This window comes from Bombus affinis, chromosome 11, assembly GCF_024516045.1.
Source record: "Bombus affinis isolate iyBomAffi1 chromosome 11, iyBomAffi1.2, whole genome shotgun sequence".
Classification (NCBI taxonomy): domain Eukaryota; kingdom Metazoa; phylum Arthropoda; class Insecta; order Hymenoptera; family Apidae; genus Bombus; species Bombus affinis.
In genome coordinates this window covers 4853426-4880880 of record NC_066354.1, presented here as the reverse complement: position 1 = coordinate 4880880, position 27455 = coordinate 4853426, and the positions used below count along the sequence as shown (strand labels likewise).

The 27455-nt window shown below is 40.2% G+C and overlaps 1 protein-coding gene across 10 annotated transcripts in view; it reads left to right on the top strand.

Annotated features, from left to right (window-relative positions):
* LOC126921700 (obscurin-like) overlaps positions 1-27455 on the top strand; it is a 46056-nt gene that overhangs the window by 8155 nt on the left and 10446 nt on the right. For 2 of the 10 annotated variants that reach the window (XM_050733454.1, XM_050733455.1), the window contains exons 4-22: positions 8264-8373; positions 10220-10381; positions 13523-13645; positions 13705-13875; positions 14933-15014; positions 15102-15197; positions 18357-18449; positions 20325-20489; positions 20583-20720; positions 21026-21554; positions 21777-21980; positions 22219-22257; positions 23025-23270; positions 23352-23493; positions 23580-23971; positions 24170-25074; positions 25195-25774; positions 26406-26558; positions 27106-27210. In XM_050733454.1, coding sequence (XP_050589411.1) covers positions 8264-8373; positions 10220-10381; positions 13523-13645; positions 13705-13875; positions 14933-15014; positions 15102-15197; positions 18357-18449; positions 20325-20489; positions 20583-20720; positions 21026-21554; positions 21777-21980; positions 22219-22257; positions 23025-23270; positions 23352-23493; positions 23580-23971; positions 24170-25074; positions 25195-25774; positions 26406-26558; positions 27106-27210 — 4435 coding nt within the window. Of the gene's footprint in view, positions 1-620; positions 7777-8263; positions 8374-10219; positions 10382-13522; positions 13646-13704; positions 13876-14932; positions 15015-15101; positions 15198-18356; positions 18450-20324; positions 20490-20582; positions 20721-21025; positions 21555-21776; positions 21981-22218; positions 22258-23024; positions 23271-23351; positions 23494-23579; positions 23972-24169; positions 25075-25194; positions 25775-26405; positions 26559-27105; positions 27211-27455 lie in introns of those variants that run through there. The other 8 variants (XM_050733450.1, XM_050733447.1, XM_050733446.1 and 5 more) reach the window with 8 other exon arrangements.

The following is a 27455-nucleotide window of genomic DNA, read 5'->3' as shown; positions in this document are numbered from 1 at the left end:
TGTGCTTATTGGCACCAATTATTTCAGGAAAATATTCATTACGTAACAAGTTGGTACGGATGATTCTTACTTTGATCAAAAATGTAATCAAACTATACACGTTAACCGAATTATGCTCGGAGATACACCGTTTATCCCAAAAAGACTTTCGTTACCCAACAACCTAACACAATTGAAAACAGCATCCATTCCGATCATTTTTACTCTGAGACGAAATTTTAAAAAGTTACATCGAATGATTTATATTTATCGATACGTTATGCAACGATCTAATATTACTCATCGCCTTTCTCTCAGCTTTCTCTTTCTCTTAAGCTTTCAACTTCCACTCGAAACCTTCGCGTTTCACCCTAAGGACTACCTTCACCTATAGCCCAAAATGCCGCCAAATTAGAACTCTGAGGACGGAGTTCCTCCGCGGGGAATTCCCTCGGTGACGCGGGAAAAGACACGGTGTCGTGGTGTCCGCGGAACACGCAGCTTTTCACGCATGTGTACACCCTTCGAACGCGCGACACGCACAGCTGCGGATCCGTGTACTCCGTTCTAAAGATGTATTGGAGAAGTGTAAGAAGGGTAGCTATTTCTGGTCGTGGGGAGTCGAGAGACTCGTCGCGCAAACGGCTCTTAGCCACTTCGTGCATCGGCTAGTCTGGCGTTCGCCGCGTATCGCAAAACGCTTTTCGTAAGGAACAGCACGGGAACTCTGCTCGACATGACACGCGAGTCTGATTCAGAGAGACAGTGATCGTTGGGACAGGAATCAGGGGGGTCGAACACAATTATTTAGTGAACGAGAAAAATAAACGAGTGTATGGAACTTGGAGGAAACGCGGAACCCTTCGATTCTCTGGAAAATCGAATGACATCATCGTTATTTACGATTATCGTTGGCGACGAAAGAATGATCCATAGAAGAATTATATTGTAATTGATCTATCGAAGCGTTCTCATTGAATCTCGTGGCTAGTTTGCGACAAGATTTCTCTGTGATTATCGTCGTTGGACGCTGGCGACGAAGAGATTTGTGGGTCCAGGATCGTTGATCTCAAGAAAATCGATAATAATCCAAAGAACTTGAAATTGACGTACATTTAAAATACTTTTCGCGTACTTCTTTGTCCTTTGCTCGTTGACTTGTTAGAGAAGCGAAAGTGCGTACGGCCGTCGGATAACAGCAGTTGATCGTCATCGACGCGAATGTCTGACAACCGATACCGAGAGGACGAGTGCAGTGCACCGACGTGAAAATAGATGGGTTGGTGGTTGGTGAAGATCGGTTGGTGAAAGTGACGAGGTGGAAATAGTTTGCCGCGCCGAATCGCGCCAGGGGAAGATAAATAGGACTTGCCACCCGTAGTTATCGTAAATGAATAGGAACCGAGAACAGCTCAACGTTTAGCGACCACCTTTGAGCATACGAAAACGGTGTGACGGAACGATTAACGCGTTCATTAACATCGATACAAGTTACCTGCTCGACCACAACGAAGCACTAATGAAATTCTGCTAATCACACGCGTTAAAATCCAAAATAAGCTCAAAATTATAATACAGTCGACAAATATTCCTTGATTCCACAATAAAGTTATAAAGTAATTTATAAATAACGTATCGAAACACAAAATAAGCCGAAATATGATATAATCTGACGAGAAAATCGTGAAACAGCTAATAACCAATCCTATTAAGAAAGGCGAGACAAGAAATTTAAAGTAAGCCCAACTATAATACAATTCCATTATAAAATCACAAAACAACTGGCAACTGAATCATGCAAAAAATTTCATCGTGAAATAAGTCTAAAACTAACACAATTTCGCGATAAAATCTTAAAACAGCCGAAAAATAACGCGAATTAGACACGACGACGTTTGACAATTCGGTAGGCAAATATGTCAAGCTACGTTTTATCAGTGGTCGAAGCCTCACTGACAATCTAGGCGTCTAGAAGCTGTTAGACAGCCAAAAATTTGCGCACGAACAAGGTGAACTATTGCACGAAGGGGTCACTTTGGTGAGCCTCGAGGGAGAGCAACGCCACGAAAAAAAGTGGCTCTTTTCTACGACGAGGAAATCACCGAATTGGCCAGCTACCAAGGGACGAAACGAACGAACGAACAGCTCCCACGGAATCCTCGTAGGCATCCCGTACGTAAAAATAAACCGTGCCTCGACGACGAGGCACGAGCCACCGGCTTCGGGTTCGACGAAATACTTTTTAACGAGCACACGATGAAAACGACGTGGAAACCTCGAGAAGAGAAATTACGGTAAAAATAAGCCCATGCACATTGACGCATCGGCTTAAGAACCAAGCAGCTTACGAAATTTGTTTTACTAGCTCCAAGAATTACCTTCGTTCTAATCGATCAACGGATATCGTATTTGCTAGATAAATCAAATGAATCGTTTTGGATCGGGCCGTAGTTTGCTAGATGAGTGGTATGAATCATCCTCGAGAGAAAATTGAACGCAGAATTCGCATAAACGACCTTTGCAAGTAAGCAGGGGCTCTTTATTTTAAGAAGCTCCTAGAGGATCTCCGTAATTGAAACCAGAGAAAAATAGAATATTTTCGTCATAGTTCATTGGCAAGGAAACTGCGACCTTTTCAAACATATCTTGACACAGTGGGGATTTTGGATTTAGTTATTGGAGGTGCGTGAAAGATAAAGGATATTTGCGGCGAAGACACGCCAGTATTCATGAAGTTTGCCAGTCGCGTGGTACTCGACCGGAGTCACGAGAGATTTCGTCGGTCGCCGTGTGAACGAATTATGGCGAGGAGGGGACAATGTGAACTGTTGATTCACGCGTCGACATTGGACTCGCTAACTGACGTGAGCAAGGAGAACGCCAAGGGGAAGTCACGATTGAATGATCAAACGCTAGAATCCGTGGTTCTCGTGGATGGAATGCCAAGATTCTAGCAATTGGCGTAGATAACAAAGACTTCCTAACATTTTCGAATAATCAAGCATCTTTGTATACCATTCTATATATAATCTATTAATTCTGTACAACATTGAACTCGAACTATGAAAATATCGTCGAATATCTGAAAGGGAAACAAGGTACAAGACAGTTGAAAAAGTAGTAAACAAAATCAAAGTTAACGAAGAATAATAAAGAAAATCGATTAAATGAATCTTTAAGAAGCTCCACGAGTGGAGACGAACAATGTCCTTTTGCAGGATAACAGGTAGAAGCAGGGGCCTCCCTAAGCCAAATTACTTCCCTCTTTTACCACCAATCAGTCCAGCTGATGCAAAACGTTTCTGTCGGATCACTGGCAAATCCTATGGTTTGCCTACTCATCATTACATTCCAGTTTTATTGGGTGTCCACGCCCACGACAAATCGAAATGCAAGATAACAAACGCTTCCGGTCTAGGACCGCATCATTACACAGCTGGCTTCGTTCTAGGCGAGAAGAAGAAACACGTGATCCTCAAGGACTATCGTTACGTGTTCCCAATCTTGGAGGGAGAAGGAGAACAACAGAGAGTTCTAAGAGACTTGTTAAACACGAAACATCCTCCTGTCGAAGAGGAACAGGCAAAGTTCGTATACACGGTGGGAGAAAGAAGATGCAGTCTGGTATTTCCATCCAGACTGGAAGCTGCAGTCAGAGATGGCGATGTAAAGGACGTGATGTTATCCAGAGACTGCGACACAGTTTTGTTTAGGCTGAAGCAAGGGAAGAATGTTTCTGTGGATTTCAAGAATTTAGAGGATTTTGAGAATCTTTACGATGGGCTTGGACCGAGCCAGGAAGTGGTAAAGGAAAGAGAGAGACTGGAAGCCGAGGCTAAGAAACGAAAGAGGAAACGACAAGCTGGTTTAAGTTACGCCAAAAAAATTTTCGAAGAGAAGGAAAGGGCCGCTGAAGAGGAAGAACTAAGGCAGACGAAGCAACTGAAACTTCGTAGCTTGAAGGAGGAAACGACGGAAGAAACATGGAAAAACGTGAATTTGAAGCAGGCTAGAAGCAGAGCGTGTAATTTTATCTCGGTAACGAGTCCTCTGAAGGGTGCAGAGAAGTCTCTACCAGAAACTTTGGATTGGAACTCGTTCCAGGATACTAATGAAGCATCCATGCAACCAATCGTGGACAAATTGCCCACTCCTATCAAAGTAAAGCCACAAGTCGTTGAACAAAGTGCTACGTCTTCGTGCACTAGCCCTATCTCAGAGAGCACAGGAGGATTCGAGGCGATATCAATCGTGAAGCCATTGACGTCGCTGAAAATAGAACCCGACGCGGCTCTGCAGTCAGCCATACGGAATATTCCAGCCAGTGACTTGAAAGAGGTGTCTAACGTAAACGTGAAGCTTCTACAAGCTGGTGACGAGGCGATAGAGCAGCTACCGAGAGTGGAAGAAATCCCGCAATTGGTGCAAAACCTGGGCAAAGGAAAGGAGACGACGCAGCACAACGTGAAAGGTCTGAAATTAGACATCAAATCCGCGCAGAGATTTATCACCGGGCAGACAGTGCAGACGCCGAACGGACCTATTTTTGTACCTGGCCAGACGCTGCAAACACCTCAGGGTCCTGCGTTCGTTCCTGGTCTAACCGTGAACACTCCTGACGGCCCTCTTCTCGTCCCTGGACAGATCCTCAACTTGAAAGAGCAAGATAACAAAGAGACGCCCGTATTTATAGCTGGACAGACACTGGCCACGGAACAGGGTCATCGATTCCTTCAGGGTCAAACCTTCCACACCAACGACGGAGCCAGATTCGTTCAGGGTCAGACTGTTCTAACAGACGATGGTCCAAAATTTGTCGCTGGTCAAGTGTCGAAAGATGGGACCTTCGTTCCTGGTCAAACCATTCTTACTCCTGATGGACCTCGATTTATGCCTGGTCAAACAATCACTGACAATCATGGAGAACAGATATTTGTCCCAGGACAGAGCGTGCAGATCGATGAGTCCTGGGAATTCATTCCTGGACAGTCTATCGAAACTCTGACTGGAGAAACGAAGTTCGTTCCAGGTCAGACGATCCCAACCTGTCAAGGGCCACAATTTGTACCGGGACAATACGTGACTTCTAATTCTGGAGAAAGTTACTTCATGCCTGGTATAGTCAAAGATACTGAAGTAGGTTCGACTTTCGTTCCCGGTATGACTTTGGATACTCCGAAAGGACAGAAATTCGTGGAAGGTCAAGTAGTGAGAACACCAGTAGGTGAAAAGTTTCTACCAGGGAAAACTAGGATAACAGATAACGGAATCGAGTTTGCTGCAGCTAGTACTTTTGACGAGGTTGTGTTCTACGATGCTGGGCCTGTTGGCATGCCTGTTGATCCGAAAACAACCAACGTTTCTATCCAACAGAGCGAAATCTTTGGACACATGGTGCAAACCGACAGAGGAGTAGAATTCTATCCAGAGAGTGAAAGAAATTTACCCGAAGGGAAAAGAATAGTTCCTGGTCAGTTAGTGAAGGGGGGGAAAGACGGACCTCGGTTCGTGCCTGGTGTGATGACGGAAGATGGTTTCCTACCCGGTCAGATAGTAATGACAGAAAAAGGTGAGCAATTCGTTCCAGGTCAAGTAATCGACACTAGTACCGGTCCTAAGTTTGTTCCTGGTCAAATGGTGGAAACTAGAACGGGTGCAAAATTCGTTCCTGGCCAGACCGTGGAGACTGGAGATGGGCCACGTTTCGTACCAGGTCAAATCGTTGAAACCAAAGCTGGTCCCACTTTTATTCCTGGTCAGGTGATTTCCACGGACGATGAAGGTTCTAGATTCGTACCTGGACAAGTGGTAGATACACCCGAGGGACCGAGATTCGTTCCAGGTCGCGTAGTAGAATCTGGAGAACTGGGTGTTACGTTTGTACCAGGTCAGATAGTTCAAACTGAAGAAGGTCCTCGTTTCGTAGCTCCAGATTTGACTGACACGCCTGAAGGTGAGGTAGAATTCTCTGTTCAAGGATTCGAGGTCACTCCTGAAGAATTAAAATTACTCAGGCCTCAGAATTTGCATTACAATGCTCATGTTCAGCATCAGGGAGAAACTAGCATAGATGCAAGGATGCTTCGACAATTATCAGAAGCTGGTTTGTCCGTGGGAAGGAAAGTAGCCACAGATTTGCCAGCTGTGGATGTTGATGTAGATCCAAAGGCGGTAGCTTTGGAACAAGCTCTCGTAATGGCGGAGAAGCTCGGTTTACATGGTATCACAGCAGTGAAAATGGCACAGATAGTGTCCACTGTGGCTCAACTAGCTAAAAATATTGCGATTCAACAGGAACAACAACTGGAGGAGAATCACATCGAATCGAAGTTGATGAATGATACGAATCCTCCCGTTATAAATGGTAATAGGAATGATAATGGAAACGGAGAAGGACGAGAAAACGACGAAGGTGGCTACTGGTTGAAAGACGCGGTGAAAATAGCAATGACAAGCGCTGTCCTGGCGATCACCAGTCAGTCTATGGAAAATGGTAACGATTCTAAACAAGATTTCGTTTATTCTTCCATCAGCGAAGCTTTCAATGTCCTTTTACGTCAAAGGAATATTAGTATCGAGGAATCTGTGGAAGAGATCCTGCAGATACTTCTAGTTCCCCAAAATCGAAGTAACTTGTGTCAGTCTGCTCTGTTAGAGTTATTAGAAAGTAAAAACAATAAAGTGGACATTCTGAAATCCACTGTAGGCAGCCAGTCTCTGAAAGAAGATGTGGTACTGGACAGGTTATCTATGGTTCTCGAGGAAGAACACGGTACAGATCTAGTCGGCCCAGCGTTCAGAACAGTTTCTAAAAATGACCCGGAACTGGTCTCTCGGGTACTCCGAAAAGTGTCTGAAGAAGTTTCCACAATTGTCACGGAGAAAGAAGCTGCTGAAACTGTTCACAAGGCCATCGTTCAAGCAGTCAGAGAATCTAGTGAAATTCACGTTCAAGAATTATTAAACGACGAGGGAGAAAACGTTCGAGAGATGCTTCTGCAGGCTGTAGGATTGGCTAGAGCTCTAGGTATGTCTAATATCGCTAGTAGCTTATTGACAGTGATCAGCGACGAAAAATCAACGCGAGCCCTTGCCAGTGACAGAGTGACGCTGGATGTTTTAAAACGACTGACAGTGATGAGGAAATTAGCTGAAGAGAGGCCGCCGTTTATGAACGCTTTAACACAATTGTGTAGCGATCCAGAATTGGCCAGAACTGACCCACGATTGAGAACTCTTGTCAGAGAGAGCGCAGCTTTGATGATTGTACCCGAAGAAGGTCCTCTGCAGTCGTCAGCCGACGTACCTTCGGTTCTGCTTCAGTCTGACAATAGTTTAGCCATGGAAGAATTCCTTTTAAGAAGAAACCATAAGCCATCGTCGATTTTTATGATTCTAAAACAAGGTATACAAGCTGTGGTACCCAGAGAAGCCTCTAGATCTGTTTTAACTGGAGAAGTGGCTTACACGGTTCTCGACGAGGATGGAATTCATTATTTTGAACCACTCCACGTTTTTTCCGCGCTCCAACTCACTCGTCCAACCGCACATCGATTTTCCATGTACTGTTGTCCCGTTGCGAAGGAAGAGGATGTGGATGTTGAAATGATGTCCACGTACGGGACCATCTCGATGGCTAGTAGCCTCGATGGATCCGGTACTGGAACTTATCAGAGGCAGGAGTGTAATGGCATTGTACTGTCGAGGTCTGATAAGTCATTTGGATATTCTGGGAGCAGAGAAAATACACCGAGTCTGAGAAGATTAAGCAACTTTCAGGACAATTGCTTTGAGCGGGTAACGTAATGAGAAATAGAATTTTACATTAAACAGAGGACGATAAGACAAGATTTTGATAAATTTGTTCCCCTAACGTTCTTCGAAAACAGGTGTACTATGAAAATTTTTAGTCCTATTTTCTGCCATTAAATGCCACTTATCTTTTATTTATTTTCAAACAAGTCACTGGACAAACAGCACACTTCACGATCAGATATACAAACTTTAACTCCTTATTTCTTTCTAGAACAGGTGTTTTTTAGAAAGCACTATTTCTATTTTCAACCTACAAAATTCACAAGTCCTATTAATATTTCGAATTGAGTCACTGTGCAAACAAGATCGTCCAAAAGTTTACTTTCTTTGAAAACAGATATTCTTCGAAACTTCCAAACATTTCATATACCCGAACCATGATCGAACGAACTGTAGGAAACTATAGAACGCGTGACCATTTAGTAAATCGATCATTTAGTAAATTCATTTCGAAATTGCGCTGTTACAGAAATCATCGGACAATTACATCGTGGTAAAGGACTACAAAAGCGAGACCGATGGATTCTCCGTGAACGTCGGCGACATCGTCGAGGCGCTCGAGTACGCCGACCCGGCCAAGTAAGCGAAACCTCCAGCTTCATAAAATCGACGGACAAACAAATTTCCGCGCGATCGTTTCGCTGGCGGAACGTTGACTTCGCGCGAAGTCCGACCGTTCGTTCGCGTTTAAAGTCTATTTCCGTGTACGCAACGTGCGCCCGGGCTGAAAATAATCATCGCCGCATGTCGTATATAGTCTAACGCGTTCAAACGATGCCGATACCGTGTGCTATCTGTCACTTTTACCAAACGCAGTTTACTTTGTTCTAATTAATGGCGAACGATCCAGTGGCGCGTTGCGAATCAAAGTGGCTGCAATTAACTGCAACGTTGTTACGCTTACAAGCTGCATGTGTTGGATGGAATACCGTCCTTCTTCTTAGTTCAAATGTTCAATCTAAAATTTTTTCATTTTCCAAGACGATTTTTAATGTTGAAGTTATATAGCTACATAGGTTGTATAAGTTTGTATGAGTTGTTATGAAATAAACTTAAATTTGAAGAAGAAGTAAGATGATACAAAGAAGACGAGGAAACATGAGATTTCTTCAATTGTTAGAATGGTAGATAGAATATTTTAAGTATAGAAGTGGCCGCATATCATAGTATACGTATCTTTCTTCTTTCCTGTTAATACAACTCACAGCTTCAACAAACTCTTCGTCAATCAAGTATCGATGAATCATTTAATCAATATTAGAAGAAAGATAGTTATAATATATTTTCGGATTTCTTTAATATAACTGCCAACTACTAATTCTTAATCGTTACTTGCGAGCAAGAGTGCACCGTTGTTTCCATAAAACTAAATAAACATACATAGTTAAAACGGACTCCAAACCGACTAAGAGCTACTACAATTCTTCTCCCGCGCTTATAATTCTTAAAGAAGAAACTAATATCTCCGACGGAAATTGTTGAGAAAATAAAGAGATCCTCTGACAAAGAATGAAGCGAAATCACATGGTGTTCTGATTGTAAGCTGGAAACGCTCGATGGAAGATTTTCCTGCACAATGCACGATCAAACGTTGCACGTGTGTATTAATAGAAACGCATTCGAATGCTGAAGACACAAGGGAGAAATTAAGGCACGTTCAATTTACGTGTCAAACGTGAAAGATCACTCCGTGGACGTCTCCCCTTTGCTTATTTTCGCGGCGATATTTTTACGCGAAACGCGTTTTCGCCGGTGCGTTTCTCTCGCGTTTATAAAATACGTCGACGAGTGCCTTGGATACGAGGCAAATGGAAAATTTCGGACCCGATGGGTCGTACGACGAGAATAATGCTCGATACAGTCAGGTCGTTGCGATTTTGCATTGTGCGCTTCGGCAAATTTACATTTTCCATGTCCATAACTTTTATATACGTCGCAAAATGATATTTTGACAATCTAAAAATGAACTTTGATAACGATCCATAACGGTATTTAAAGATTCAGAGGAAATGAATAACAGAAAATCCACATCGCCAGAAAACATAAATATTCGTCTGTAAAAGTATGTAGCCCATAGTGATGTTGCATCGCTTTTCTTCCCCCTTCCCCTCCCTCCAGTCTAAAATAATCAAACTTTTTTTTGACAATAGAACACAACGGTGGAAACACGATCTTGAATTGTCTTCGCTTGTACACGCTATAAATACGCTGAGCAAACCAAGTAACAAAGAAACCGCAAATGCCTGACGATCTAAACGAGGTTGAGTCCGTTGCAACGAGATCTTGCTTTTCATTTAACGAACACGCTAATTCGCTTCGGTTAATAGGAAATGATGTTTAGTCTGCATGAAGCTGCAAATAAAATAAGAAAGGGAGCACGATGGACGGGACTATCTCACTGTGTACACGTTTGAACGTGTTATAGAAAGATCAAGTTGGATCCTGATCTGGAAATCGGTGGCGAGATCGGCGAAATGTTGGACAATTCCGCTGCCTGGCACAAATTGTCGGTTCGACCCCGTCGAAAGTACGCAGATCCCCGTGCTAGAAGCATCCCGAGGTTCTCCTCGGACAGCAGCTTCCAGAGGTAAAGTATCAGCCCTTTGACTGTGTCGTAAATGACGAAGAATTCAGAATAAACGATTCAGAAAATAATTATCTCTTTATTCCGAGATTTTCTATATTTCTGATATCAGGTACAAAAAAAATACACGCTTTCAACTTTTTATAGAAAAGAGATATTAATAATTGTACAATGAAATTGAGTTCTGGGAGAAGGAAAGAGGACACGATGGGGTTGTAGCTGGAGAAGATCAGTATGAAAAGAAGAAGGAGTTCGTTTCAAACGAGTTCTAGAATGATGAAGAAGTGAAACCATTTCTCTCCTTCGAACACGAAGTCGTTCGAATCTTCTCAATTTGTATCGCTGTAATATCCGGAGGAATCGTATAATTAACTACAAAAAGAATTCAACAGTCACAAAGCACAGGACAATTTGAATATCTTCATCGAACAATGAGAGAAATAAATCTAAGAAGATGTTCTATAGAAATCGTCAACTTGAAACAATTCTGCATTGAACTCGGAAGAGCCAAGGACGCGTCATCGCTGTTCCTCAAAGCTGTGTACGAGTGACTGAAATATACGCCAAACAGGTGCAGCCTATTCAGTAAATCACGTTTCTTCAACAGCCACTCAGAAACTAAATGGAGCTGTTGCTTTCACATTTATTGGTACGATCGCCTGATCACCTGGACGAAATAATTTGAATTTACGCGTGACCAACCTTTAAATACAAACGAAGAATCTAAATTTCCAAATCAAAACCACGAGTGACAGGCAAATGAAACGCATGGAAAGCGGAAATTTTCCATCGAACGAGAAATATCCAAAGCAAAGGAGCATTTACGTGGACGACTAAATCCGTGCACGAAATTATAGCAACGACAGGTGCTCCGGTCAAATAGTAGCCTCCAAACATTATGTTAACGGTGAAGCCAATGAACTCATCGTATTTCATCCCTTGAGATTACACGGAAACGGTTGTTTAAGTGGTCACGATATTATCAAGCACGAACTGTTTGCTTTTTGTGGGGAAACGCACCCTCTATTACACGAACATTTATTATGCGGATCTTCGACCACCTTTATTGCTCTTTCACTTAGAGATCGTTGATTTCCGCGTTTTATTATTCAGATGCAAGTTATCGAAGTTATGAATAGTAAGTTAGTAAGTTAGAAATATTTTTAACTCTTCAAATTCTTTTTATATCAAAAATTGTCTTATTAGGTTCGTTAGATTCCTGAGAATTCTTGGATTTCATTTTATTTTCGATTTTCTTGACATTTCAAGCTTCCGGAAATTCGAAAAAGATTCGAAATTAGTTTTTAATATTTGTAGATACTTTGAATATTGTTTAAATAGATGTCACAGGTGAAATTTAGAAACCCAAGAATACTTTGAACCATATATAAGAATCGACAACGATAAGCAAGAGCTAAAAATGAAAGAATATTATCCTTCGTCTAAAATTGAAACTTTTCAAAAGTAATCGACGATTTTCAAGAATCTAAATTTTCATCTATGTTTCATTTGCAACAAAATAAGGAATATTAATCGGTATTAATTCCTACGGTCTCTGTTTTGGTACGTTCGACTGTCATCTACGGATCGCGATGATTTAGGACGACGTTAACGAAGATAAAACGTTTATGAATGTCTTGAAAACCGATGATACGTCTGTAAGGTACTAATGATTGGCTGTCAGCCAGGATAGATTCGTGCGACGTGCTTATAAATTATTGGTTAAAAGGGTGTGATCAGTTTGAAAAATACGTAACGTTATATCGTTGACCTAATCTCAAGGATGTTCTATTCAACGAGAACACGAGCATTCGCTTGTCGTGCCACTAATAGCTGTCAGGTTTAAGAAAATACACCATCGATTTGACGTTAAATATTGCATCAAAGTAAATTCCAATTGCATAATGCATAACGCCTGGCTCCACTTGACTGTCAGAAACGCTTGATTCCAACGAAGGCGAAATACCAGCCAGTTCTGAAAATAGGTTCGCGCAAAGGTGAGGTTCAAGCGGAAAGTTTGATTTGCCACTTTGGCATCGGCCTCGTTCAATGGATCGCGAATTATTTACTATCTACTACATCTACCTGGCGACGTAAATCGCTTCAGTTGTATCGTTTTGTGAATTTTCCTGCACTTTATAAAATAATAAACCAAACGTCTGTTTCAAGGAGATCGAATCGACTCAGGGCTCGCTGAAGAGTTCTCCCTGTCCAATGTTAGCTACCAATTTTCTTAACATTCACTACTAGTTTTCAAAATATCGAGAAAAATACATTATTCGTTCCTTAAAAGTAGATATGGCTGAAATTTTTTTTGGAAAACTGCTTTCTGTAAAAGTTTCGTGAAAATTAATGATTGACAGCTGTAAAAAATTCATTATCAGATATTATTGTGTAGATGTAAGATTAAATAAATTAAGGGGTACATTTTGTGCGACAAACAGAAACGTTTGGAAGACTTCCTTGTTCCTGCGATGGAAATAGAGGAAGATGCGATTAATTAGAGGAAACTTTGCACAGATCAAAATATACTTCGTTATGTATTATAAAGAATAGCTAGATGTTAGAAATGTGTGGGTGTTGGAAAGTTAAATTTAAGTTTAATGACTAAGGCGACAGGCCTCTCTGTATGCGTATTCGTCGTTCATTCAGCGGAACGCAAAATTTGTTGGCGGCCTGTTCTATCCATTAAGCCTTGAATTTATCAGTACCATTTAAAGCGAACCGATTATACTACCGGCGATGAAAATATGTTTGGTCTAAATTTACCTCGAATTCTTGCGAATTAATCGAATGCATATGACATTAAATTTATTCTTTATTAGAAGTAATTAGAATATTGCGATATCAACAAGCAAAAATATATGAACAGCATAAACTTGACGTGTCTGGCATAAAATTATACATCATAGAAAATATCTATTAGATGAAGAATGTCCAAAATTGATACAGAAACAAACTACATTTGGATATCCTTTATTTAGTCGTTTTTTACATTGGAAAACGCAGCCAACTAATTTCTAAATTCACCGATAAACGGTCGGTAACATATCTTAACTTCTAAATCTAGAGATTTATATTATACCTTAGTATATTAAGAAAGTATACAGGACTATGTTCTAAGTAAAGAATTCGTTTCTACAGAGTATATGTTCGTACAGCAGACTCAAGGGAAGGATGGCTGCCCATGTCCATCTTGATGCAAACGGCCCTCAGCGAGGACTCGGCACTTGGACATCGGCCGGAAGACTCTCAATATCGACGAGAGTAAGTAATTCTTTCCTCTCTAACAATATCCTTTGTATATCAATGATCGATTTCTCTAGAGCTGTAGTGAAAGAACTGGTGGAAACCGAGGAAGAATTTGGCAGGGATCTTCAACAGGTCGTTGAACGTTACTTGAAACCCCTCGATAATCCGGATGTTCCACGGATCGTACGCGACAACAAAGATATCATCTTCACAAATCTGAAGCAGATTGCCGACTTCCACAATACGTACGTATACTCGATGAACCAGGTTGGCCAAGGGGAGAAATTCACTGCGACACAATCGAATTGAACAGTCGTTACAAAGGCCCCACACGAGACACGATCTTTCTCTACAAATTCCATTTGATACATCAGGCTCGTTTTACGTTGCTTTGTTGTTATTTGAGCCGACACAAGTGTTATTCGAGTGTCTACTCGCAAACTATGGCGACAACTCACGACAGATGTTCTTCATTAGAATCAAAGCGAAAAGAAACACATGCACACACAAGACACGTCACGCATGCTCGTCATTAAATCGACATCAAAGACATTATTCTCTCTTTAGCGAAACGATGTGTGAGCAACGTAAGTCTGATAACGATGTGCATACTTTGTGTGATCGTGTGTTTCGTGGCAGTTAATCTTATTGTATGTTTAATTCAGCAAGGTATTGCTTTTTCAAAAGTTTTGAGCACCCTCCTGTCATCGTTTTATGAGCACGCTTCGATTGACCCTGCCAGTGTCAATTCATTCTTCCAAAAGTATATTTTGTTATAAGAATGTGTATTATCATTGAAACACACGGTATATTCCTTGAATCAACTTCTCAATAGAGTGCGTCGTTCATAGTCGGATGATATAAGGAGAGTGATTTCACGCGTAATATTTGCGTCGAGTCCGACGTTTCAGTAGAGTATCTCGTGCATAGTCAGACATTATAAGGAAGAATGATTTCACTGAACGGCCGTCTCTAATCATAGCGTTTCTCGTTAAAGAAAATTCGATTCTTATCCCTACTAGCCCAACTAGAAAATAAAATATGTATTAATTCATTCGTGCCCCGCCCCAATATTAATTAATCATCATTTCACGACCTCCCACTGGACGTAACTTTTCGTGGATTAATCTCAGCATAGAAGAAACTATATTAGCCTAATTAAATCATGGAGGATTAATGGACGTACCTTAATGTTGTTGCACCCTATATGTCGCACTGAAAAAAGAAGCCAAGAAGGGCGCAGCCTTCAGCACGTAGGCATGGTGTGTTTTTAGCGTGAAAATTAATCGGTACCTTACTTAGATCGTTCGGCAGGGTGTTGATCGAGGGTGTTAAGTATTATGCGGATCAGCCACGTATGCTGGGGAAGACTTTTCTGCGATTGGTAAGTTTGAAAATTTTGCTCAAGTATATCTTAATATGCTGTAAAGACTTTTATCGAATTTGATGTTTAAATTATTCGTGGCTTCAGGAAAGGGATTTCGACAAACATGTGGCTTACTGCAGAGACGAACCGGCGGCCCAGGAGTTCCTTCAGATGAACGACGCAGTACGAGATTACTTTGAGGTCAGTCACTTAATTATAGATTCAGTAAAATATCTCTATAATCTGTTGATAAAAGAAACTCGATTATTAAATACGATTCACTGACGCGATTATTGTTAACTCAAGAGCAGAAATTACGAATAACAGACGTGTAAAATGGACTTATCCTACTCATAGTAGAGAGCCGGATGGTAAGAGAGATTTCTGTTCATCGACATCGTAGTTTGGCGTCGCGACGCCAACGTCGATAATAACGTTTGCTCCAAATATAATTCGGTTATGACAATTTTACTGACATGTTCTATAGATAGTTCTACGCCTTTTGATAATTTAAGATTACTCTCCATAAGTAAGAACGTAAACTCCTACTATTTTTAAAACATCGTCGCGCTGCTCTTTTCATCTTTCATACTTTATTTATCATTTTCCTCTTTTTTTTTTTAAAGAAAAAGAATTATTTTTTTGTAAACCATCTTTGACATAATAAAGGACAACGTAATCGAAATGAGGATCAGAGTTCAAGGATTTTCCATGACTGAAGCACGCGTTTGCATGAATCGAAGAAAATTTCGCAATTACATAACGAGCGGGGGTAAGCGGGCGTCTATCCAGCCCTCGAAATAGCTTGGTTTATTCTTAACGGACGGAACATCTTTCGCTCCTCTTACTTATGCACGATAGACTCGCGGCGAGACGCGTGCCACGAAAAGAAAAGGAAGAAAGTGGCCACGTTATCGGCTGACGGCGTCACCGTTGCTGTCATTACGCGATGACAGCAGCCAGCGTAATCTCTGCTCGACGAAAAAACGAATCGCACGACTCGAGTGTCTCAGCTGTACGTCGTCGATCCGATGGATCTTCGAATTGTATTGTATTCTTGTTTCAAAATTTATTAGCATGCCTTTACATTCCTTCTTTTCTTTCTATTTAGATTTCATTTTAATTATACCTATAGAAATATGAAATTATGTAAACAAATATCCGCAGTCCAGATAAAAATGTTTATGAGAGCAAACTTTGACTCCCGATTCGAATTTTAGAACATCGAAAGCTCAATGATTAACAACAGAAGAAAGTTTTCGTTTCGAAATTAATAAAAGAGCGATGATCCAACACGCAAACGTAGGTGGTACACTACGCATAGTGTATTAGAGTATTTTATTATTTCAAGTATGCTGCTCGCTTTTTTCTCGTGATTCGCCCCGTTATTTCTAGAACTTGACTCAAGACCACCGCGAGATTTTCACACGATATAGCTGTCGTGTATGAATATCATTTAATGACCCGAAATTAAAATTAGATTGCACGATATTACCTTGCCGAACGTGTCCGATTTCAAAGCGAAACATCTTAAGTGCATTAGGGTTTCTCGTAGCTTACTTGTACTTACAACACTCGAACTTGTCCACAAGTTTCTCTTTCTGATTTGATTTACCCTTATTACCATCCTAGAAGATATGTTTGAGAAATAAGCAATTATATGTTCATTTGATTCAGTTTAGGACTAAAACACTCGATGACAAAAGTTTTTCTACTCCGTTCATTTATTTTCATTCTCTGAATTTACCCTTTGATTTTTCAATTTACTATACGAATATGTTCTTCGCAGTATCCAACCATCACAGTGGTAGAAGATTATAATCTTAAATTAGCAAATTCTTTTAATGAGAAGAAAAACAGAGGAGGTTTCTACACATTGAAACATACGTATGCAAGATTGTTTACAGAATTTATAAATAGTAAAACAATGCGTATAACTTAAATCGAGATATACCATTTTTATACTGCACGCAATAGGTGTACGTTCTAAGGACACCGTGGATTTTCCAATTCTGTTTCTTCAAAAACGAAAGGTCGTACAAAGAAATGCATTCCACTTTTCCAATTTAATCTTTCAAAAAGAATTATTCTATGCCAACATCGTTCACTAAACGTCTCTTCCACGCATCAAAAAATCAAGTTGAATCCTCAGAATTCCACGCACAAGTCAATTACGTCAAAAGCAGAGAAGATTCTCTGTATTCTTCCTAGTTTCTGGAAGAAGATCAGAATAGTGCGTGTGAAGCAAAAGTTCTCGACGATCTATAGAACTGTTCACGTTGTTTTTGTGCGTGGTCAGTCCACGAGTTCGTCCGGTGCGGCGTCTAAGTATAGCCGTGGCTGTATTGGTCTCCCGACTAATGTTTTTCGGTAACCACCGACTGTGGATCCCCCTCGAGGAAGAGGATCGGTGGAAGAGCAGAGACCTGGTCCAGTCTGCGACCAGCCACGGTGTCCTCTTCGAACCAACGACTCGAAACACGAACAACGGTGTTTACCTCCCTTGACCTTCGTTAAGGTGCGTCAGCCCTTCCACCGTCCCTCTGCAATTTTTTTCAACGTGGACCTTGCAACTTCTTGGTTGGTGAACCACTTTCGTTCGAATACTTACGATTCTATAGGAATTTTATTCTTTGGTGAACAAGATTTTTTATCATTTTTATAGACAAGGTCTTTCCGATTCCTTGAAATATTTCGTGCCTTCAAGATGATTTTTGAAATTGCTTCGTCTTTTCTTGTAAATGCTTCGATACTGTGAAGATCCCCATATAGACATTTTGTTACGAAATTCGTTTAATTTAATCGATACAGTGTCAGTGGTACATGTGACAGATGATTTACTTGGAATTTTCGATAGTAGGAGACACGTAAGTTATGGAGTTTCGAATAGAGTAGTAAAGTTGCGTGATAACCATCAATAAATTATTAATTAAAAATATTGCTCACCTTGGTGGATGATATATAACTCCTATATCGCTAGATTTGCCTAATCTGATCGATAGGAAATATAGTAGTTGCGTGGAAAATCCAGTCGCATCCAAAAATACGCGTCTCTTCATCCTGGTGTCGAATTACGGCGTCGAACAATTCGGTATTCTACGATGAGAAACTACAATCGTCAATTTTCGATCGATCTCTTATCTTCTCTCTACTCCACGACGAACGATCTTGAACGAATAATATTTTCAAATTTGGAAAAAATAATATTTTCAACCCTTCACGCCGATGTTTAAGAATCTTGAACGTTTTGAACTTTTTAACGTGTTCAAAATATACAAAAATCTTAGGACAATACGTTTTGCGCAACATCTTATTTAAAACGACGTAGAATAATGTTTGGAAAAATGTAATTATTTACAGGAGCTGAGCCAGACTCTTCGTGACGACAAAAGCCTATCGGAACACTTGAAACTTCCGATACAACGCATAAACGACTACCAGCTCCTGCTCAAGGTAACGTTGCTCTTTAACCCGCTTTTTCACCCATTCTTTACGAAATCTCGCGCTGAATGGCGGAAGATTGTTAACGCGGATCCAGATCGAAAATACATTTCAAGGGTGTTATGACAGAAATACAGCATGGCTAGTGTATCTTTTGAAAGCATTCCAGCAGTTTTGCACGAACTTGCACCCGCATCGCTGATTTTCGTATAAAGTTCTCGCTGAAATCCGATAGGACACTCGATGCGTAAGCTCGAATGTATCGATGTCCCTATTCGCATGATATCGTTTCGAACATAGTTCAAACACTTAAACGTATTTAAACGCGTTTATTAGACGCTCGGCGATAAATTCGACGCTTTCGATAAACTGTCGGGACAATGAAAAATAGCGAAAAACGTTCGTTATACGTTCGTATAGTGTCGTTTTCTATTTTCTCCGTTTTGTTGTAACAGCAGAGAAGAAAGTGAATCACCGAATTCCTACGTCGTGTTTCTAGTTTCTCTTTTATTTCATACGCGTATTTCTTGGTTCTATTTTCACTGGAATAAGAAATTGAGAGAGATAGAGAGAGAGAGGAAAACTTTTGTATTACCTCGATATCTATAAACGGAAAAATCGACCTACTGGTGACACGACGAGACACGACGACCTGTAGAATCCGCACGTGACCTATATCCGCGTCGAAATTTCAATCTGTCAGATAAAATTAGCCCGGCGCTAAAATACTTCCCGATTCGCCTTGAAAATGCATTCCAAACGAATAATTATTATTTCAGACGCTCCTTCTTCAAAAATTTGAATGCCATCGCCGTAAAATAATAGGAAAACGAAAGAAAATAATTAAACTCGGTGGGCAACTCTGATCGAGAGGATCGCGTGAAATGGCACGGAAGAATAGATTGCACGTGATCGATAGCGATCGTGTTATTGCTCATACATATAATCTTGGTTTGTTACCTTAAACCTTTGGCTTAAGCCACAAATTGGTCTGGGCCGGTTGCCCGGAACATAAAGGCGACGAGAGGCGCTGAGGACGTAACGCGACTGAGTTAAACTATTTTTCAAATATCTTCAAACCTGTTCGAGATAGTTCAATGCAGCTTGAAACTTCGTCCGTGGTATTTGTGAGAAAGTAATTCGAACGATTCTATCCGAAATGATCGGAGAATTATTTTGCAAAGATAAAATGTATGAAGAAGACTCTATTTTCATGTTATGTAGTGGCTTACGAAAATACTTGGACAGTTACCATGAACAATTTTATGCTTATATCGTATGTGTTATGCGGAATATTTTGGAATATTTTATGCGAAATATTTTGAGATTAACGCTGTAACGAGACTGTCATACTCGATCAACGCACATAGTATATTCATAAAGGATTTCTACAATTGTTGGAACATTTGGTAAGCTACCGTATCCGATCACATCTGCGCTCGAGATCTGTCGAATATTCGATCGACCTGAATGGCATCGTTTCACTTCCATGATACGGTACGCTTGGATATAGATCAAGGGAAGTCACAAAGTTCGTCGTGGTATAGTTGCAATGCCGCAACAGAACGTTTCGTCGTGGTGTTGGAACGAGTGGGCGCAGTACGGATTTAGCGAGCTAAAAACGGGTCATCTTCACGACGTGTTATCTTTCCCGCCGCCTCTCTGTCATAGAAAAACCGCACGCGAGATCTATTGAACTGAACAAATGAAAAATTAATTCTCAATCGCTCGTGAACTCAATACTATTAATTTCAGTTTGAAACCATGATGTATTTTCGACTCACTTTGCAAATATTTTGATTGGAAAAGTTGCAACTGATGAATAGCATCTGTTTTATATTCGAAAATTTCCAACAGATTTCTGTACCATTTAAATGATGTTTGCAGGAGCTGGTGAAGTATTCGACCCGACTAGGCGAAAATTGCGACGACCTCCAAAAGGCCTTGGAGTTGATGCTAGGTATCCCTCATAGGGCGACAGACAATAAGTTCATAAGCAATATCGAGGGGTATAAAGGAAATATTCACAAACTTGGCCGATTACTCACACACGTCAGTATATTTCAAGTGGACTCTTATTGATCGTGATCATATTAGAGTATATACTTTGATAAATTGCTATAACATGTGATGTGCAATTGACAGGAGTGGTACACGGTGATTGACAAGGACGGTAAGAGCAAGGAAAGGTATCTGTTCCTCTTTAAGGCTCGCATACTCGTCTGCAAAGTCAGACGAATATCGGAAGACAGATCGGTTTTCGTCCTCAAAGATATTATTCGAGTGAGTATTCACACTTAATAATCTTCCTTAATCAGAAACTTCAATGATTATGAAATTACAAGTTATTAAAGGTAAATCATAACTTGTAAGTATAAATATATATAATAGAATTATTTTTAATGGAAATTAAATAACATGTAAAAAAAAATAGAGTAAAATCCCTAGAGTAAAGAAGTTATTGTAATCATTATGGTCTCTATAAAGAAATTATACCGCGGCTAGGGTAATTAACGATAAGACTAATTATGATAAAGAATCATCCATTATTCTATTTATCTACTTCTATCATCTAATGTCAATCTCAGCTACCGGAAGTAGAGTTGAAGGACCATCCAGGTGATATACGGTCTTTCGAACTACACAATCCAGCGAGCTCGGCCTACCCCATTACGTTAGTAGCCCATAAGGATCTAGTGAAGGCCTACTGGCTGAAAGAAATTCGACAGTACGCGAGTGACGTGGTGGCACTCGCTGAACACGCTGCAGATGACTTACAACTGACAGAAGTGCCAGAAATCAAGGAGGAAATTAAAGCAAACCCAGGTAGTCCTCAAAAGGCAACAGCAAACCCAGGACCAAACCCTTCAGAGGCTAATCCAGGACCAAAACCTTCAGAGGCTAATCCAGGAGCAAAACCTTCAGAAGCTAATCCAGGACCAAAGAAGGCGGAAGCAAACCCAGGACCAGAGAAAGCAAATCCGGGACCAAATCCCGACGAAAAGAAGAAAGACAATCCAGGAAATCCGGAGAAAGCTAAAGTTGAGGAAGAAGGTGCAGACATGTCTCGAAGATATTCTTCCAGTCGATACAGCAGCTCTTCGAAAGTTGTCGAAGGTAAAGAACGAGTAGTTTTATTAGATTCATCGAGGATTTTTTGTTTCTTTGAAAAGAACGGAATAGTTTTAATGAATTGTTTTAAGTAAAATTTATATCAATTCACACATAATATTTTAAGCATACAAGGAAAATCTAACTTCAGAAGATCCTAAGCAACTTAACAATTGAAGCGATTCCTTTGTATTGATAATTAATAGTTGTTTGTATTTACCTGTGAAGAGTATTCTTCAGTATCCAGTAGCCAGAGTGCGGCATACATGGAATCATCCATGAGCAGTGCAGTAAGGATGGAGGCGAGCTCCAGTACTTACCAAGCTGGTGGCAGTGCGGTAGAAACCAGGTCGGACACCAAAAAGATCGAGAGTGGTAGTGGAATAGGAAAACCTGCGTTTGTCAAGACTCTCGAGGGATCCAACGTTGAACGTAAGTGATCAGATGTAAAAGTAGATATAGTTGAGATATAGTTAAGAGATATAGAGTAGTTCGTAACTAAAAAATAAATAACATATAAAGGCTTCAAGAATATGTATGATCGGTACTAGATTTTAAAAATTCACTGGAATACGGTCTATAGATTATCAATGGAGAATGAAAGTATGTGATTACAAGTAAAGGAAGTTTGCTCGGACGGATGACATAAGATCCATTTTTACTGTTCTAGCGATACCAGAAAATAACGTGGAATTGATACACGCCGTAGGTAAAGTGACACAGAATTTGACTACTTTCTGATCATCCACTGTATTGCACATTTTTTCTATCAATCTTCTGTCATACTGTATCAAGAATAGTTTCTACTTTGTTCTTCTTCTTGTATTTTTTCTTCTAGCCAGCTGAGTAAAATTGCTTCAACACATTCCACTAGGCGGTTGGTCAAGCTTCAAATTAATCCTAGATGTTGTCTATCATTCACGAAAATACATCACAGACTCACGTTACATTTCACACTTTCATATTTTCCTTTTTTTATATCTTAGAACACTGGCACACTTGACGATTTAACACGATCTGCTTTATTGTCTACATTTTTCAAATAGCTGTTCTTTCTGTGGTTGCTGTATTATCTTCTTTTTTATACGTATTTTATTTTATATAGAAATTTTTTTATATAGGAAAAGCACATTATACACGCAACACGCTTCCGATCATCAGCCAGACAAAATGAAGTATAAATACAAAAATTTGTAAAGTACTAAACATTTGTGAGATATTCGATATATCCATTTTGTAAATTTTATAGTGGCCTCCCTCCTCCGTTCTTGCATATGAACGCAACAAGAATTACTTCAGTTCTAGACACTGTTATATCCGATGGGAACCCCCTACAATTCTTTTGTATAAAGATCAAGTATTTTTGACTTTACCATATTGTATATAAATTTTTCAACTAGATGTATGATAACAATTTGCCTTGTGTTTCATTCATCAATACTTTTTAACAATTTCATGAATCATTGCTTTACATAGCTGGAGAAACGACTTCCTTCGAGTGCACTCTATTGCACACCGATGCAACAACAAGAGTGCAATGGCTAAAGGACAACAAACCATTAGATGATAGATTGGCAGATCGTCTAACAGCCTCTGCGACTGGAAAAACCTTCAAACTTCAACTTCAGAACGTTCTCGAGTCGGATTCTGGCATTTACATCGCTAGAGCTATGAACAGTGAAGGCCAGGCTACTTGCACCGCTCAACTTATTGTACAAAAACGTATGTTTATGACATTTACATGCTATGATAGATAAAGTACCATGTAAAAATTAAAAATTGTATTTTTTTTATTAATTTTAGTGACCCCTGAAGAGAAAAAGGCAAGAGCAGAAGCTAATGCACCAATCTTCTTGGTGCGATTAAAGGACACGGAACTCTTGGAAAATACTTATCTGCGTTTCATGGTGAAGGTGAAAGGAGATCCTAATCCTGAGATGAAATTGTAAGCTATACTCTGTCAGTTGTAAACAAAGAATGATATTCGAAGAATGTGTTTAGTTTATGTCTTTTAATTTGTTTTTAATACAGCTTCAAAGACGATGTTTTAATCGATGTGAACCATCCACGTGTAAAGATCGTCACCGAACAGGCGGACAAAGGTTTCTACGAGTTAGTAATCGCGGACGTCCAAAAGCAAGACGCTGGCAAATATTCATGCACCGCGAAGAATCGATTTGGAGAAGCTTCCTGCGAGGCGACTGTAACTGTATCGGATGAAAAAATGTTATACCTTCCTGAAGACTTCCTCGAACCTGGCATGGAACCCCAGTTCACCTGGTTACGCGATGGAAAGCCTTTCGACCCAGAAGAACGCTTCAAAGTGCTGTTTAAGGACAACGAAGACACCTTGGCTTTAGTATTCCAGCATGTCAAACCTGAGGATGCTGGTCTTTACACTTGCGTTGCACAAACCAGTACAGGTAATAATCCATTTTTTAATAATTCCATAGGTTTTTTAGACTCTAAATGTCTATGTTGTATGACACGACCACGACATGATCTTCAAGTGACCAGCCATGCTCCAAAAAATATCTTCAGAAGCCTATAGATATCATAATAATAATAATAATATATATGTAGATGATCTGATGTATTAATTTAAAAAACTCAAAACCCAGGTAACATTAGCTGTAGCGCAGAACTAACGGTGCAAGGCGCGGTAAACCAGCTGTTGAAAGATCCAGAAAAGCCAAAACTGTGTTCAGAAGCCAGGCATTCGGAAGTAAGTGCCGGCGGATCTGCCATGTTGGAACTACAAATCAGAGGATATCCAAAACCAGACATCAAATGGAGCAAAAATGGAGAGGAAATCGTTGCTGGTGGAAGATACAAGTACCTTTGGGAGGATGAAGAATCTATGTCCTTGGTGATCAAGAACGTCACTGCCAAGGATGCAGGCACCTACACCATCAAAGCAAAGAACGAATTAGGCGAAGATACCACTCAGATCGAGCTGATTGTGAAATCTGCGCCAAAAATCACGAAAAAGCAAGCTGACATGTCTGTGATCATCAACGAAACGTTGACGATGCTCGTGCAAATCGAAGCCACGCCGGCACCAGAAGTTAAATGGTACAAAGATGGCCAAGAACTACGGGAAGACAGTCGTATAAGTATCATTAAAGAAGGCAACGAAACTTATAAGTTAACAATAAAAAACGCTCGTTTGGACGATACTGGTTCCTACTCGATTGTTGCACGAAATGAAGTCAATCAGACGACAGAGATTTGGAAGCTGAAAGTATTAAGTCCACCGAAGATCACGAAAGGATTAGGCGAACCACAAATTTTAGATCAAAAAGGCACTCTTACTTTGTCCATAGACGTGGACTCACTGATGCCACCTAATATTAAATGGTACAGAGATGGAGAACTGCTTGTTGAAGACAGTCGCATAAAAATGATTCAGCAGGGCAAGACATTCATTCTAAAGATCACTGGTATAGTAAGCGAGGACGCAGGAGATTACAAGGCGGAAATCTTCTCCGATCATGGAACTGTCACTGATGAAACTGTGATCCAGGTGAATAGAACAGCGTTGTTTTTAAACGACATTAACTACTTTTTAAATAAAAGAAGATTACTATTTTTCATACTTAATTTACGACGCTTAGAATAATCACGATCATTTTTCGTTTTCCAGGTGAATGGTCTTCCACGATTCAAAACGAAGATGTACGACGTCACAGTCAACGAAGGCACGAAGAACATCGAGTTCAAGGTAGAAGTCGGTGGATGCCCAAAACCGAGCGTCCATTGGTATATTGGCGACATGGAGATCACAGAAAAGAAAAAAGATTATGTTCGCACGGAGGAAGGCAATTTCGTCAAGTTAATCATGTCCGAGGTTAAGGCTGAGATGAAAGGAACGTACACTTGCAAATTGAAGAACGAATTTGGTGAAGTCAAAAGCAGTTCTACGTTAATCGTAAACACCAGACCGAAATTGTTGAAGAAGCTCGTCGACCAAAGAATCAACGAAGGCGATACATTGAAACTGATCTTCGAAGTATCCGGTACGCCAGATCCCGAGGTGAAATGGTACAAAGATGGCAAGGAGGTTTCAACGGACGCGAGAATTAAAATTACGAGGGACAGCAAGCGACAGGAAAACTACGATCTGACGGTGACTTTAGTGAAAGGTTCAGACGCAGGCATCTACGAGGTTCGAGCAGAAAACGAGCTAGGCTACGTGACTAGCAAGAGCAAAGTTATGATATTGAGTAAGAATCCAAACAGCTTTCCATATTCTATAAATAAAATAGGGTTCGATTGTTGCGCTGCTCCGTCGTTCCTGTTCTTTATTCGTTATTAATGAAAAAGATTCAAAAAGATGAACGGCAAGTTCGATCTTATTGACGTTAGAATTTTCCAGAATTAACAGAATTGATGGGGCAGCTCATCAAACGCCACGCGTACCCCTATACATTTTTCATTTTTGAGAAACTTGCCAGCGAATCGTCGTGCGTTCGATTTTCCCCACGTTCAGTAAGTACTTAAGGAAAGGTACGGTTTCATGTTCAGTTTATTGTTCATACCGATGTGACGAGTATAATCTCTAAAACACAGAGAGAATAATCTCGCGTCACGAATCCGACGCTGACATGAACCTTTTGTTCGTACCTTTATCCACTTGTTTCTGCCCCCTTATACATGTATCTCACGTTTTCCGTGTTTTCTGTTGTTTTTTCTTCTGATAAAACCAAAAAAATTATTCTTACGATGTATTTGTACTGTCACTATCATGCGTTGCCTATTCTGTTTCAAACGTTTGTAACGAATCTTCATAGAGTTCATCTATGTCCCCTATCACATTGTGTTCTGAAAAAGTCCCAAAATGTATGAATTCTATAGCAAAAACAGAAGAAAGCGTGGAGGAAAAAACGGAAATGAAGAAGGAGACCGTCGAAAAGATCAGCGTCGAGGAAGAGGAAACGAAAGCACAGAAAGTCGAGGAGGAGGAGATTGAAACGAAGAAGGAACGCGCGGAGGAATCCGGATCGGAAGGTAATCAAAACGATCGTCGAAACGAAACGATAACAAACGATCGTCGATAACACTGTAACAACGAGTGTAACAGGGGAAGAATATTTTATATAGTCAGCCTGCTATTGAAACGCTTGAAAGCTCTAAAAATCTGTCTTCTGCGATCAACGCGATGTCGCAAGATTTTGGTAAGACTTTTGAAACGTTCCAAGAGAACGTGTCGCGTTTTTAGTCGTTCTTTTTCCTTTTTCAATCTATTCAAGGGAGTAGAAAGATAAAAATAGTGCGTTTTGTGTTTGAGTATACATTTAAGACGCAAAGCAAGCGAGCTTCGTTATATCCTCTTTTTTCTGTTAACATCATACATGTATATAATTTTTTTTTTTCCTTTTTCTAATCCATCGAAATCCTTGCGATAGGAGCTTAATTTTGTATCGCTGACACGATCGAAAGGCAAGATATAAAAAAATACGAATAGCCTTGCCGATATGCTAATTGATGTTAAAACGATGGCTGATTAATCGTAGACGTAGAATCGTAGCCCAAAAAACATGTCTGATAAATTCAGGTCGAGTGAAACTGGAGAAACAAAGCGTCCAAGTAATACGGGGCCAGGGTGAAACGATCACGATCTCCGTGGCCTCCACGACGACCCACGAAGCTATACTCACAGGTAAATTTCGCACACGCTGAACAACTACTCGCTATTTACATTCATGTAACCATCGTCGTAAACGGGAACTTTGTGATTGACTTAATTGAGAAAACAATTAAAACAAAAATTACGATACTAAGTAACAATTATTTTGACGAACTTAATCTTCTGCAGCTTCTAAACGATTCATATAAACATATTGAGAAGCGAAGATTCTATTTCATTTCCTATGTACTATAAGAATATCCAAAGAAAAGATGTAG